Source organism: Papio anubis, chromosome 12, assembly GCF_008728515.1.
Source record: "Papio anubis isolate 15944 chromosome 12, Panubis1.0, whole genome shotgun sequence".
NCBI classification, from domain to species: domain Eukaryota; kingdom Metazoa; phylum Chordata; class Mammalia; order Primates; family Cercopithecidae; genus Papio; species Papio anubis.
In genome coordinates, this window is record NC_044987.1 from 84,176,826 (window position 1) to 84,193,593 (window position 16,768).

Consider the following 16,768-nt stretch of genomic DNA (forward strand, 5'->3'; position numbering starts at 1 on the left):
TAATTTTCCAAAACATAAATCTGATCTTGTCATTTACTGCCTAAAACCTCTCATTTACTTTCATTTGTCCTCAAAATAATGCCCAGATTCCTAATCATCACTTAACGGTCTTATGAAATGAGTAGTCATTTCACATTTCAGCAACAAATCTCCTACTCCCCAATTAGAACACCAAGCCTTCTGACATTTATTCACTTTTTGAAAAATTCAACATTTATTTTCATTAGTATTTGTATGAGTCTGTTTCACGCTGCTGATAAAGACATACCCGAGACTGGGTAATTTACAAAGAAAAAGAGGTTTAATGGATTCACAGTTTCACGTGGCTGAGGAGGCCTCCCAATCATGGAAGGAGATGAAAGGCATGTCTTGCCTGCAGCAAGGAAGAGAGAATGAGAGCTCAGCCAAACAGAAAGCCCCTTATAAAATCATCAGATCTCATTAGACTTATTCACTACCACAAGAACAGTATGGTGGAACCCGCTCCCAGGATTCAATTATCTCCCACGGGGATGCACCCACAACAGGTGGGAATAATGGGAACTACAATTCAAGATGAGGTTAGGGTGAGACACAGCCAGACCATATCAGTATCTACACGTGTTTTCTCTTTTCATATGACTAATTTCTATTTCTCTTTCAAAGCACTTCTTATACATTTTATATTTATTTTCCTAGAAGTCTTTCCTGGATTAGCAGCTCTGCTATGTGTCCAATTCATCATTTTAATTAACGCTTCCCCATCAGTTACAGTGTTAGGCTGCGCTGGAAATTGTCAATTTCCTCATCCTGCCACCAAACCACCTACCTCCCACTGGCCAAATACACATATACACAAAGGTGCACACACTCACTACTTGCTAATTGTTTCTTTTAATAAGAAGGACTTTAGGGCAGTAACTTAATCTCCCAGATTATTATTTTTTTACATTTGCACAATACAAATTACAATATCTTTCTCAAATTCCTGGAAAGATGATATGAAAAAAATAGGGGGAAAAAAAGGATGTGCACATGCGTGACACAGATACTGAAGTCTTTCTTTCATGGTGCTTATTAACAAGTTTGTTCAAAATTCACTGAAATTACTGTATTTTTTTCACTGACTGTCATAGAGATTTTGCTCCTCCCAATACCTCTTTAATAGCAATAGGGATAGGGGTTCTTAGCTAAGTTTGGAAAGTGTTGCATTTTCGATGGGCTGCCTTCTCTATAAACCAGAGAAGACGCAAACCTCTGACTTTATGTTCTAGCTCTACCTCAAAGTTTGTTCCCCCAATATCAGAACCTATGTTTCTTAGATGTATTTTTCCAAAATATATCTCTTGCTGTAAAATTGTAAGGACCTGAGGGGAAAGGTGTGGTATCAATAAACATACCTATTTTCAAATATGTACCTGATAAACTATATTATACATACAGAAGAGGTATAATATTGTCCTGGAACCTCTCTCTGGCCTGGAGATCTATGCTGTCTCCAATGAGCCTAGATAGTCCTCATTGGGAAACAAAACTTTTGTTATAAAATGGGGTTTTCAATTTTCCCTTTTTATATGAAATCATGACAACAAAACCATCTTAGTAATTGAGGTTTTAATTTCCCTAGATTTTACTAAAACTGTGAGTGTTACTGATTATGACTGATGCCAAGTGGAACCATTTAGGGGGCTCTCATGCCTGTTCTTTCTGTGTTAGACAGGACTATGAAGAGCTAGAAAAGCAGCTGAAAGAAGTCTTTAAGGAGCGGAGCACCATTCTTCGTCAGCTGACAAAGACATCAAGAGAACTTGATGGAATTAAAGTCAACCTTCAGGTGAGATGAAAACTCATTTTCTGAGCAGTGAAAGATGAGCAGTCGTCTGATTTTCTGAGTGGATTAACATGCATTTTTAAACAGTTTTTAATGTGTTTCTGGGCTGGATCATGGTAGTTATTACTTACTATTATATGCACTTTAAACAGAAATGTCATTTGAAATATTGTCTAGGAATCTGTGTCTAACAAATACAGAAATGAGAAAATTGTGTGCTTGGCAAAGCCATCAATTCCTCAAGCTCCTAAGATCAGTTTGACCCCTGTGTTTTTCATATTATAAAATGACAAAGTAATTATGCTCAAGAGTTAAATGAATATAGGAATCACACCTACAAGAGAATTTTAAATTCACCTCGGGATAATTCTAAAGATTCTTTAATAAATCGTATTACCAAAATAGGTAAATACTTTTTAAAGACAACTGTTAAAAAAAAAAAAAGTCTTAACATACTGAAATCTTCAAAAAATTCTACACAGGATAAAAATAGTTTCATAAATATTTGGTAATATATTGTAATATTTGACATAAACATTTTATTTATTATCTCCTGTATGCTAGAAGCTTTGTATGTATTATATGGTTTAATTCTTGTAACATATCTATGAGGTAGATCCTATTGTGACATCCCTTGTTACACATGAGAGATAATGTTTAAGAAAGATATGTTATTTTTGAATGTTACAAAAGAAGCCAGAGTTTATATGTAGACAGTCTGGCTCCAGAGACTATTAGTTACTGAACTGAATCATGTTTTTAAACCACGTGGAGTTGCTTCTGTCTATACTCTTCTCCTTGGGTTCCTAATCCCATTAAGATGATAATAATGATAATGAAGATGATGATGATGGTGGTGGTGGTGGTGGTATTAGTAACCACTGAGGCTTACTGAACATGGTCAAGGTCCAGTGCTAGATACTCTTTCTCCAATTTGTATTTAATTTTCACATGAAGACTATTTGTCACATTTCATAGTTGAGAAAACAGAGTTAGGTTAAGAAACTAAGAGCATGCAGATAGTCAAGGGACAGAGCTAGTATTTAAAGTCAACATCTAAGCTTTTCTTCCAGAAGATGTGTTACATGTGGAGAAGATGGAAACAAGAGCAAAAACAAACAAACAAAAAAAACATAGGCAACCCAGCAGGACACAGAGATGGTAGCAGGATGATAACAGTGCAGGAATCATAGTGTTATGATGGAAGCATGCACAGAGCATCAGGGAAACATTCACAAGGATGAAAAGAAGTGCAGATTGATTTCTGGTGAAGCCAATGCCTGACCTGTGGTTAAGTGGAAATTCACCAAGTGAACAGACTGGGAAGAATATCAAGAAACCTGCACCTTCTTAGAGGCATATAAACACTAAGGACTGAAGTAGTAAACATAACTTATTGTTAATATTCTGTCTGTAGAGACCAGTTACAATTTCACATGGCCCTGGTTTTTTGTATATCTTAATGCATTACTCATAAATAAGAAATCAACAAAACCTAACAGGTGCATGCCCTTTGACTGTTTTAATCTTGAACTGTGTTATTTCCTGGCGTGTGCAGGGAGGTTTGCTATGTTCCCTAGTATTTGTAGAAGCTGTACCAGACCTGGTTTAACATGCCTGCAGACAACACAGTAAAACTTCAAAGAATGAATAGAAGATATGTTTTATATTCACTTATAAATAAACCTTTATTTCTTTATATTTTGATATTTGGAGAGTAGTTTCTCCCCCATAAAACCTCTAAAAGCCAAGACTGCTCAATTCCTTTCACCCACTGTGTAGTTGGTGTCATAAATTTCTGTTTACGTCCTTAGAGCCAAGAGGATCAGCATGGACTTATTTTTAATTCTTGTTCCAGGGCATGTGTGCAGTCCTATCTAGTACTCTAAAACCAAAGTTAAAGTGAACCTCAATTTATCATCTGAATAAAACTTCCTTTTTCCACTTTCTTATCAGTCTTTAAAAAACGATGAGCAATCTGCCAAAACTGATGTTAAGAAACTTCTGGAATTAGGACAGCAACAAAGGTAAGACTTTTCTTTTTTATTTAGTTACTTCTGCCATAGTGTCAAGCAACATTCAGAAACTTCACAAAATTTATTGATTCTAAATGCATGAACCTATTTATCTTTTCACTTATACTTAAATGTGCATGTGATTCACTTGGGAATCTTGTTCAAATGCAGATTCTTATACAACTGGGGTGGGCTTGAGATTCTGCATGTCTAACGAGCTCTTTGGTGATGGTGATGCTTTTACTTTTTGTCTGCAAATCACAATCTGAATGTTAGGGAGCTATAATACTTTCCTCAGTTAGTAAGATGGACCCTAGTAAGTCTGCCCATCAATAGACATATTTGATAATATTGACCTAAGTGGACCATATTTAATAAAATCAAAACTTGATTACGGTAATGATGAGGTAGTGGTAAGGAATGGAATAATCTTATTAACAATACAAGTAGAATCAGTACAATATTATTAGTATGGGTTTGCTTGTTTTTGAGGGAAGTATTTTATGAAATGTACTTGTGTACATTATAAAAAGTCATGTGATTTTTAAATTGCTTTTCCAAGTCAAAAAAAGAAAAACAAGTATTTTAATATAGAAACAACCTTACATCTGCCACACACTTACTAGCAGCTCTTCTAGTAGATTTGTATATATTTTCTTGTTTCATCTTCACAATTACCTTGTGAAGTGGCTATTAGTCCCATTTTGTAGATGGCAAATTGTTGCTCAGAGTGCTTAGTAGAATTGCCGAGAATCATGTTAATTGAAATTTAGATGTAAAATCTGCTCCGTCTTACCCCGCAGCCCCACCTTTCCAGTTTGGCTCACTGATCACAACGCAAAAAACTGTTTAAAAGTTTACACACAAGATAGCATGTGGAGTAGATTCTAAGTCACTTCTCATCAGCCTATATGTCCTCCACTGACCTTGGTTCTTAATTCGAAACTCTATTATTGACATGCCTTTGGATTGAGTTGATAATATCTATTAAAAATATAAAATCAATTGTTTTACATTGACTCATTATTTATACTGACGTGTTTATTATTTCTTGAATGTGAAATTCTCTTCAAAGTCTAATATTAAGAAAAACTTGAAAAAAGCAAACCGAACATGTTTCCAAAACCATATTATTTTAATGATTGTATTGGTTTGAAATAAATCATGCTCAGTGTTACACAAGTATTTGTGTCTCTGTGAAGTAGTGATAGAGGACATAAGCAACATTTGGAATAGAAATAGTAGAACATTATTGAGTCAGAAAATAGAAAATCTTGTTATTTGTGACAACACGGATGAACCTGGAGGACATTATGTTAAGGAAACTAAGCCAGACACAGAAAAACAAATACCACCTGATCTCACTTTTATTTGGAATCTAAAAAAGTTGATGTAAAAGAGATGGAGATTAGAGTGGTCGTTACCAGGGTCAGAGGTAGCTGGAGAGAGTGCTGGTGGTGAAGTATTGGCTAAAGAATACTAAATTTCAGTTGGAGAAGAGAAATAAGTTAGATGAAGTGAGTACATGATTACTATAGTTAATAATATACTATATTCTTTAAAAAATAAAATTAAAAAATAACCCATCAAAAGAGACCAAGAGATGCTGAAAATGATTATTTTTATAGAGTATTTCAGGTTAGGAATGGAGAATGAACAAAAATAGAAAAACAAAAATTGATTTCTACACAATATATGTGCAGCACCCAGTGAGAGACTGAAGACGATATAGTGAGTTTGAGAAGATTAGAAAATAGATCTGTATGTAAAGACAAAAATAAAAATGGCTAAAGGGTGGCACATACTGGGTTTCAGTGATAATAAATAGGGAACCTCTTTTTGGTAGCGCTATAAGAAATAATATAATTAAAGAAATCTTTTAGGGGAAATACTGTTATTTCCTGACTTTTAGAAAAATTGTTCCGTCAAAACCATTTAGAGTAGAAAGAAAACTGTAGACCAGGGCAAGAAAACGCTACTTAGAGACAAGGACAGGGAGATCTCAAGAGTGAGGACCATGGAGTAAAAGAAAATAAAGTCAACCTTTCTTTATCACTGGAGGGACACAGATGAGGAGACAGGCTTGTGCATGATGTGAATGAAAACCTATTCCCTTAGTTTGCTGATATTTTCTTAAAATATCTATGGCTGATTCACATGACACCAAAAACCCCACAAAAATCAGGAAAAAAATGTGAATAGGTGTTTAAGAATTTTAATCATCAAGTATACATGTGGTAAAGTATATAAACTACCAGATGATAGAACAAGCCTTTCAAAGAGAGGGTAAAATGGAGAATATTTTGGTCTTACTAATTCATGGTTTTATCTAAAATTAAAAACTTGTTTAATATGCGTAACTTGTATTATACATACAATCAAAGTTAGAATGGAAGACTCAATAAATTATAATAAAAGGCAACTTCTCAAAAGGATATAAGATGTGTTGCATTTGATTTCTGCTGTTTACTTAAAAAGAGAAATATAAACATTGTGTGTATATTATGGTAGAAGAGACTGTGTATCTCATTTAAAAATCTGACTTATTAGTAAACATTAAAAGAGAAAAAGTATCACCTGTGGTTATCAAAAATACTAATTTATTGCAAATTTAAACATCTTCTCTGAGTTTGAAAGAGTGCAGTGTGCTTACAGGTGCCATTTGGTCACATCTCCAGCTCTCAATTATTACCTTGTTTTCTGAATCCTTTGTCCTCAGATCTTTGTCATCTGGCTTCATCTGGACTAGTGATCCCTGGAAGCCATGCCTCTTTTATGTGACTCTGAAACCACTGGTCATAGCTAATGATTCAGAGGTGGCCACCCAAACAAAACGAATCAACTAGTTTCTCCCTCTGGAACTGTAATATAGAGGCAACTAATAAGTCTTTCTGTGTAGCTGGAACTAGGCTGTAAGTAAATTCAGGGGATATGCTGTGGCCACATACAACTATGTGGAGAGGCAGCAGAGTGTCTTTTGAGCAAGACAGGCAGAGAAAGGTGTGTGTGTTTGTGTGCACGCATTTATGTGAGAGAAAGAGTGAGAAAATGAGATTTGTGTTGGCTTGAGCATCACGTTTCAGGAATATTTACACAGCTTAGATAATATTCACAAGAGAGTCCCTAGGTGGATGGAGAGATTTTAAACCATACCATGTCAGGACTGAGAATATGTAACCACAACAAGGAGAATAGGGAATAGGACAGGACTCTGTAATGTCTGAAAATTTGAAAATGTCCTTGAGCAAAAGAGAATAAAACCTTTTATTCTTTAAGGTGGTGGGTTGGTAGAGATTCCCGGAAGGCAGTTTTGGACTCAGTGTACTAAAGTACTTTACGATAATGTTCTCTGAAAACTCAAAAAAAAAAAAAAAAAAGTTGCTAGAATTGTGGCACGTTCTCCATCCCTAATATAAGCAGATAGTCACTAGAAAGAAATAGCTTTCTGTAGAGTGATTAAGTTGAGAGTGTTTTTATAGCTATAATTTGGGATGAAAGAGGTGTGAAATGATGGCCCTTTGAAATTCCTTGTAATACAAAATGTTATGCTAAAATATTTCAATATTGGAGCTATCTATTACAGGTGTCAGTTGAGCCATGAATTTTTTAGAATTAAAGTTTCAGTTTAGTACCAAATAGAGCCCTAGAGTAGCAGATATAGATTGAGTAAATCTCAGTTGGTGTTGAGAAGTGGTGCAGAGGCAAGTCAGGAATCACCTCCCTAGGAGGATAACTTAGTAAGTCTGTGAAGCAGAAATCTATAGCTAGCTAAAGCACTAGAGCAGTGAGCATGTGACGACATAAGCTTAGAAGGAAGGCAGAAGAAATGAGATATAGAAGACAAAAAATCTACTTTACCTTTCTGCCTGATAGTGTTCTTTGGCAGGAAAATATAGAGAATTCTCTACCTTTTCCATATTTTACAATTTGTTTTTTGTTCTGTTCCCTAGATTGCCTCTAGATGTCAGAATCGGGGATTTTTTTTGGAAGAAACATATAGATAGATACCTACTCCCACACATACATTATCTATCTATCTATCTATCTAAATATATATACTCATTGTTTTTAATAAAACATACTTTATTATTTAATTTTTGTTAAGTGTTTTATGACCATCTTTTAAAAATAAAAATAGGAATTTTAAATTAAAATATATTAAAAATTTTTATGTTGTCATTTTAATTATAACTTACTTTTCAGTAGGAAATATAATTTTATTGTGCTTCACTCAGTGCTTGTTGAAAATTTGAGTGTTTGGGATAGCATGTAGGTCCTTCCTTCCTTCCTTCCTTCCTTCCTTCCTTCCTTCCTTCCTTCCTTCCTTCCTTCTCAGTAGAGATAGTATAGTAACTCTTTATAGTTTGAGCATATAGACACTAAAACACAATTTCACTACCCCTCTATACATTAGTTATCTATCATAATATGATGTCATAGTTTGGGGTGGGGTTTATAAAAGTGTCTTGCACATTGTAAGCCTACAATATATGTAGGTTTATATTATAATATATTATATATTATATTATATCACAAACACTCTGTGGAAAATATCAGAAATAATAATGGAAGCCCAGATTTTATATGTCCATATATGGAACAAGTCTGATAAATGAAACCAGTTTGAGACAGTGATGGAAGCTGTCACTTAGAATCCACTTCAAGCACATTAAAAGCATCACCCAAGAAGCATAAATCATTTAAAAACCAAAGTGACTGTAATTATTCTATAACTTGTTCTCACTATATTTTGATTTATCAACCAAAGTCCAAAATGATTCCAAAAAACAGACAGACTTTCTTTCTAATTCTTGAAATTGGGACTGGTACATCAGTCTCAAGACTAATTAATCTGGCTGCCCCATTAAGTCCTGCTGGGTGAAAGAGCAGCTTGTGGTTGTACAGAATTTTGTGGTCAGAGAATGAACATAGGAGTATGGAGTTGTGTCAGTGGTTATTGCCATGACCTAATATTTGTTAAGTAATTATTTTACAGGCATTGTGTTAAGCACTTTGTTTACATTATGTCATCTTAATATGAGCACAAATCTATTAGTTAGTTCTACCATTGTGCCCTTTTTTTGGATGAAGAAATTGAGTATGAGATGGTGTGTCACTTGCCCAAATATCCAGAGCTAGTCTTTTGGCGCTAGATTGGAAGTTTTAAATTAGTTTAGGTACTGGTAAGACTCAAACAGGTTTCTATTTTTTTGTACACTAGCCTTTATCTAATATCTGATCTGTTTGAGGTGATAGCTTGAGTTAAAAAAAAAAAAATCAAGGCACAGAAAGATAATATAATGTGTTATAAATAAATAAATATAAATAATATGATGAGTTATAAATCAATAAATCCTAAATCCTTAAGAGAAATGCAAATTAAGGGAAAGATCACTCCTTTTAAAAAGGGATACAGGATCCTTATGTACTATTGAGCTTGAGACACAATGAGTATATATGCATATGCATGCATTTTTTAATTACCTTCATTAAATGAGAGAGGCCTTAAGTTAGAAAAAGTTTCTTTTCCCTGTTTTTACAAAAGGTCTCAGGCCTTACAAAGGATGTATAAAGCACAATATTTTAGAATTAATTAATTAAGAGCATCAGAAGGGAACAGTAATTTTATCCTATCAGCAAGTCTATGGTGACTTTTTCTAACCAGCATGTTCACATCCCAGTATGGTGTTAGTGGAATTATCTTTTCAACTTGAATTATATATCGCTTTACTTTAACACATCATGTAGCTCACAGATGATTCAAACAGTGGGATATTTATAAAGCATAATAGTAAGGTAATTTTAAAAAATTCCACTTGCTTTTAGTATTTGCATGGAAGAAAAAGACTTTTATTACCAGAATCTTTAGACACATCCTGTATGCTTAACTGTGACTTTATGGAATTCTAGTTGTCTGTGTCCTAAATGTATACAGCAAAGCCTCCTTTTATAATGTACACAGAAAATAATGGAACTGTATTATTTTCTCTCTTATGCTCTGTTTTCTACTAAACTAGAGAAGAAATGAAATCTCTTCAGGAGGCCCTGCAAAATCAACTTAAAGAGACATCGGAGAAAGCAGAAAAACACCAGGCTACTGTAAGTGTGTTTCTACTTTGTGCCCTTTGCTTTAGGGCTGGGAGATTGTTACTTTCTTTTTCCAAAATCACTATGGAACAAACACACCTATAAAAATAAAAGTGAAAAGACAATAAAAGAAGCATCAGTCAATGTCATCAGAATAGTACTTGGTCAGCATTCATTTCTGGAAAAGGTTAGTGTTTTATTTCATTATTAAGGGATCATCTCATTCCCAGCCTACTTTTAAGAATGAGAAACTGAAGGACAGAATGGGGTAAAGGTTCTGGTGTCAGGGCCTCATCAGTGGCTCTCAGATCGTGGGTTGTCACTGACTGGGAAGTAAATTAAGCTAAGTGATGGTTAAGTCGCACCCCACATCCACTGAATAAGGATCTCTCAGGAGCAGGGCCAAGGCGTCTGCCTATTTAATCCATCCCATGGGTTATTCTAATGCACTCCAAAATTGATGAATCAAACTCCTCTCATGACAGTGAGAACTGTGAGAAATAAACTGTGAAACAAACTTTCTCACCTGAAATGATGTTCCCTTGACCCCACCGTTTCAGCTCTTACTATGAATATTTACTATAGGCAGGAGGGATGGTGTTCCTGTGAGCCGTGTTGAAAAACTAGGTTTCTACTGTATTCCCCAAAGCCACCTTATGCATCATGTATAGGGATTGGACCTTATATCTTGTTTTCAGGATCTCAGTCTGTTTTAAAATATGGTGTGTTAATTGAACGTATGAGGTATGGTAAAGTCAACAGATCAGGAAAAGACTACCACTGAAAACATAGCTTCTTTCTCACAGTTCTAGCTGTAGACCACAGAGGGGCCACACGAGAAGGTACCCAGGCTGTTCATGAGGCAGAGGGAGAGGAGGAAACTGTGGGTAAGAGGTTTATTGTGGTTTCTGGGGCAATGAACAAGTGAGGCAGGATAAGTGGGGTTGGGATGGATAAGTGGGCTTGGGATTGGCCAGTTTGAGTGATTTTTGGCTGACTCTGGGGCATAGCAGCTGTTTTGACTTATAACCTATCCCTAAGGTGATTAGGGCAAATCCACAGTGGCCTGGGATAATAAAAGGGGGGAAATTACTAGTGTTGTTTTTTGATTGGTTGTTGTATTTGAAAAGTGTGTCTCTGGGAGGAGGACTTCCTTCTGACACGGTGGAGCAGCAATGGGAGACTCCCAGAGCTAAGGCAGGGTGGCTCAAGCATATGATTGGATTGTTCTGAACAAGGCCGATCCAGCACATCCTTGAAGAACAAATGTTAAAGCATCAAGTTTACAGACGCTAAAACCGTGGTGAAGCCTGAATCTCCATTTAGGTCAATTACCTGGAATCCTAGGCTCTCTAAACACAGTCAGCCTGCCTTTCTTTTACAAAACTTCCTTTAACAACCTTGATTGAAATGTGGAGTTTTGCTGCTGAAACTCAGGCCAGTCTGTCATCTGCAACACCGGATTTCAGGAACAGCCTTTCTAATAATGATTGCTGACTTTCCAAAGTACAGAACTGTTTCATGTTAAGGATTCACTGTTATCTGTTCTGTTCACCTGTTAGGACGGGCATGTTGGTTCATTGTTATGCCATGGCAACTCTCACTGCTCACCTGAAATGCGGTCTAAAGTCTGGCTCACTGGATACCAAATGTTACATAAAAGAATAGACATATTTTAATCATCAGCTTGTTGATTCCTCCCCCCAACATCTGACCGAGCTTACTGAATGGTCCTAATTACAATCACATATCTGCCGTGACTAATCATATTTAATCTGGGTTTCTTCATAGCCTAATGACAAACAATGGTAGAGAAGAATAGAAGTGCTCACACAGACTGTTTTCTCTGGTTCTCATAATAAAACTACATTGTTTTTTTTTCTTTCCTGAAAAATAGTAGCTCAGATAAGGTGTTTCTAGCTTGCATTTGCATAGCTATAAGGCAGAAGATCTAAGGCATGAACTCATAATTATTTCAGTAGATTATGCAAACTGTCTGAGATCCAAAAAGAAGAGAGTTACAACTTTTGAAAGAGCACAAACCAAAGTTAGAATATCTACGTATGAAAAATGTCATGGGCAAATAATGTAGACTGAGTCACCTTTGCCTTCATCTCAGCACGCTGGCAGTGCGTTCCTTATGGCTGAACATTGAATCTTGAGGGAAGGTTTCTGTTTTCCCCCAAAAGTCTTCACTAAACCAGAAACTTCCTAAGGAAACTCATAACTTAGTATGTGCTTCAGAGTAGGAGTGTTTGCGGTTTACATTTCCAGTAGGCCATTTACTAGTTCTGTAAATTTACTAGCTCATTACCAGACTTGATCAAGCTTTTGAACTTGTGCAAGTTTCCTCATTATCACATTTAAGGGGTTATTCACATTAAATTAATGCACATAATCTCTCTAAAATTATATCTGGCATGTAGTAGATAATAGACATTACACTAAAGTCATTCCCCTTCCTTCTGCGCTTCCCATTTTAATTTCATCTTCATCGCTTAGCTGAGTGAATATAAGCGAGTCATTTGATTTCTCTGAGGCTTTTTCATTTTAAAAAGTATGCCAGTGGTACTTATATGACAGGTTATTTGGTGATTATATGAGATGATGCATACACTATTGAGCAGAAGACATAATCAATTGTGAGCAGCCTCTAAATTGCATGATATCATCATCATCATTATTAGTATTTTTTCTTTCTAACCATTTAAAATCTTTGTTATATGATAATATCATGGTAAGAATTATCAGAGATTACATAAGAATGCATACCTAGTAAAAGGAATATTAAATAAATCTATTCCATTGTTCATAATTTAAGATGTTCTATTTCCTCAACTCTATTTACATTACTAATCAAAATAGTTTTGTTTTGCAATTTCTGGATACTGCCACATGGATTTTCAATGGCTATTCTTAAAAGCTGGCATTGAAATGTTTGAGAGTGACCTCAGGTTCCCAGAGACTTACAAATGGTGTCTTTATGGGAATCAGACATATTACCTGTGTATCAGTGATCAGGGCAACACAGTGATATTTTTTTATTATTAAAAACTACTAGATGGTGAGGTTTCTCACCAATGGCTTGCATTTTCTTAATTGCAGACTATTTCTTTTTTATTCACTGTTCTTGTTAATTACTTTTTTTTCCCATAGGTCATTAGGGTACAGATGGTATTTGGTTACATAAGCAAATTCTTTAGTGGTGATTTGTGAGATTTTGGTGCACCCATCACCCGAGAAGTATACACTGCACCCTATTTGTAGTCTTTTATCCCTTGCCCCCGACTCACCCTTTCCCCCAAGTCCCCAAAGTCCATTGAATCATTCTTATGCCTTTGCGTCCTCATAGCTTAGCTCCCACATATCAGTGAGAACATACAATGTTTGGTTTTCCATTCCTGAGTTACTTCACTTAAAATAATAGTCTGCAATCTCATCCAGGTCGATGCAAATGCTGTTAATTCATTCCTTTTTATGGATGAGTAGTATTCCATTATATATATATATTTTTTCATATATATATATGAATTAACTCTCTCTCTCTCTATATATATATATATCACCATTTTTTTATCCACTTGTTGATTGATGGGCATTTGGGTTGGTTCCACAATTTTGCAATTGTGAATTGTGCACTATAAATATGAGTGTACAGTATCTTTTTCATATAATGACTTATTTTCCTCTGGGTATATACCCAGTAGGGAGATTGATGGATCAAATGATAGTTCTACTTTTACTTATTTAAGGAATCACCACATTCTTTTCTACAGTGGCTGTACTAGGTTACATTCCCACCGACAGTGTAGAAGTGTTCCCTGATCACTGCGTTTATGCCAACATCTACTGTTTATTGATTTTTTTTATTATGGCCATTCTTGCAGGAGTAAGGTGGTATCACATTTTGATTTTGATTTACATTTCCCTGACTATTAATGCTATTGAGTGATTTTTCATATGTTTATTTGTAGTTTGTAAATCTTCTTTTGAGAATTGTCTATTCATGTTCTTAGCCCACTTTTTGATGGTATTTTTTTAAACTGATTTGTTTGAGTTTGTGGTACATTCTGGATATTAGTCCTTTGTCAGATGTATAGATTATGAAGATTTTCTTCCAATCTGTGAGTTGTCTGTTTACTCTGCCGACTGTTTCTTTTGCTGTGCAAAAGCTCTTTAGTCTAATTAAGTCCCCACTATTTATCTTTGTTTTTATTGCATTTGCTTTTGGGTTCTTTGTCATGAGAGCCTTGCCTAAGCCAATGTCAAGAAGGGTTTTTCCAATGTTATCCACTAGAATTTTTATAGTTTCAGGTCTTAGATTTAAGTCCTAATCTATCTTGAGTAGATTTTTTGTATAAGGTGAGAGATGAAGATGGTTTCATTATCCTATATGTGGCTAGCCAATTATTCCAGCACCATTTGTTGAAAAGTGTGTCCTTTCCCCACTTTATATTTTTGTTCGCTTTGCCAAAGATCAGTTGGCTGTAAGTATTTGGGTTTATTTCTGGGTTCACTATTATGTTCCATTGGTCTATATGCCTATTTTTATACCAGTGCTATGCTATTTTGGTGACTATAGCCTTATAGTTTGCAATCAGATAGTGTGAAACCTCCAGATTTGTTCTCTTTGCTCAGTCTTGCTTTGGCTATGTAGGCTCTTTTTTGTTTCAATATAAATTTTAGAATTGTTTTTTCTAGTTCTGTGAAGAATGATGGTGGTATTTTGATGGGGATTGTGTTGAATTTGTAGATTGCTTTTGGCAGCATGGTCATTTTCACAATATTGCTTCTACCCATTCATGAACATGAGATGTGTTTCTGTTTGTGTCATCTGTGATTTCTTTCAACAGTGTTTTGTAGTTTTTCTTGTGGGGGTCTTTTGCCTCCTTGGTTAGGTGTATTCCTAAGTATGTTACCTTTTTGCAGCTATTGTAGAAGGGGTTGAATCCTTGATTTGATTCTTCACTTGGTCGCTGTTGGTGTATAGAAGAGCTACTAATTTGTGTACAGTAATCTTCTATCCAGAAACTTTACTGAATTATTTTATCAGTTCTAGGAGCTTTTCAGAGGAGTCTTCAGGGTTTTCGAGGTAAATGATAATATCATCAGCAAACAATGACAGTTTGACTTCCTCTTTACCAATTTGGATGCCATTTATTTCTTTCTCTTGTCTGATTGCTCTAGCTAGGACTTCCAGAACTATGTTGAAGAGGAGTGGTGAGAGTGGGCATCCTTTTCTTGTTCCCAGTTCTCAGAGGGAATGCTTTCAACTTTTCCCCATTTAGTATTATGTTAGCTGTGGGTTTGTCATAGATAGTTTTTATTACATTGAGGTATGTGCCTTGTATGCTAATTTTGCTGAGAGCTTTAATCATAAAGGGATGCTGGGTTTTGGCAAATGCTTGTTCTGCATCTGTTGAGATGATCATGTGATTTTTGTTTTTAATTCTGTTTATGTGGTGTATCCCATTTATTGACTTGTGTATGTTAAAACATCCCTGCATCCCTGATATAAAACCCACTTGATCATGGTAGATTATCTTTTTGAGATGTTGGGTTTGGTTATTTCACATTTTGTTAAGGAGGTTAGTGTCTATGTTCATGAAGGATATTGGTCTGTAGTTTTCTTTTTGGTTATGTTCTTACCTGGTTTTGGTGTTAGGGTGATGCTGAATTCATAGAATAAATTAGGGAGGGTTCCCTCTTTTTCTATCTTGTGGAATAGTGCCAAAAGAATTGTTACCAATTCTTCTTTGAATGTCTGGTGGAATTCTGCTGTGAATCTATCTGGTCCTAGACTTTTTTTGCTAGTAATTTTTTAATTACCGTTTCAATCTCCCTGCTTGTTATTGGTCTGTTTGGGGTTTCTAGTTCTTCCTGATTTCAGTTAGGAGGGTTGTATTTTTCCAGGAATTTATCCATCTCTTCTTGGTTTTCTAGTTTATGTGCATAAAGGTATTCATAGTAGACTTGAGTGATCTTTTGTATTTCAGTGGTGTCAGTTGTAATATCTCCTGTTTCATTTCTTGGTGAGGTTGTTTGGATTTTCTCTCTTCTTTTCTTGGTTAATCTTGCTAATATTCTATCAATTTTATTTATCTTTTCGAAGAATCAGCTTTTTGTTTCATTTAACTTTTGTATTGGTTGTTTTTTGTTTCAGTTTCACTTAGGCCTGCTCTGATCTTGGTTATTTCCTTTCTTCTTCTGGGTTTGGGTTTGGTTTGTTTTTGTTTCTCTAGTTCCTTGAGGTGTGACCTTAGAGTGTCAGTTTGTGCTCTTTCAGCTGTTCTGATGTAGGCATTTAGGGCTATGAACTTTCCTCATAGCACCACCTTTGCCATATCCCAGAGGTTTTGATAGGTTGTGTCATTATTGTCATTCAGTCTGAAGATTTTTTAAATTTCCATCTTGATTTCATTTTTGACCTAATGCTCCTTTGGGAGCAGGTTATTTAATTTCCATGTATTTGCATGGTTTTGAAGGTTTCTTATGGAGTTGATTTCCAGTTTTTTTTTTTTTTTTTTTTTTTCCATTGTAGTCTGAGAGAGTGTTTGATATAATTTCAAATTGTTTAAACTTATTGAGACTCGTTTTATGGCCTATCATATGGTCTATCTTAGAGAAAGTTACATGTGCTGTTGAATAGAATGTATATTCTGTGGTTGTTGGATGAAACATTCTGTATATATCTGTTAAGTCCATTTGTGTCAACGTATAGTTTAAATTCACTGTTTCTTTGTTGATGTTCTGTCTTGACTTTTCTAGTACTGTCAGTGGAGTATTGAAGTCCCCCAGTATTATTTTGTTGTTGTCTATCTCATTTGTTAGGTCTATCAGTAATTATTTTAAAAAT

General features: G+C 35.2%; 1 protein-coding gene across 2 annotated transcripts in view; it reads left to right on the forward strand.

Moving 5' to 3' along the window:
• Positions 1-16,768, forward strand: part of LUZP2 (leucine zipper protein 2) — a 601,108-nt gene that overhangs the window by 247,181 nt on the left and 337,159 nt on the right. The window contains exons 2-4 of one of the 2 annotated variants that reach the window (XM_003910114.5): positions 1,700-1,813; positions 3,767-3,837; positions 9,843-9,924. In XM_003910114.5, the coding sequence (XP_003910163.4) occupies positions 9,850-9,924 (75 nt within the window). In that variant the 5' untranslated portion in view covers positions 1,700-1,813; positions 3,767-3,837; positions 9,843-9,849. Of the gene's footprint in view, positions 1-1,695; positions 1,814-3,766; positions 3,838-9,842; positions 9,925-16,768 lie in introns of both variants that reach the window. The other variant, XM_017948549.3, reaches the window with a different exon arrangement.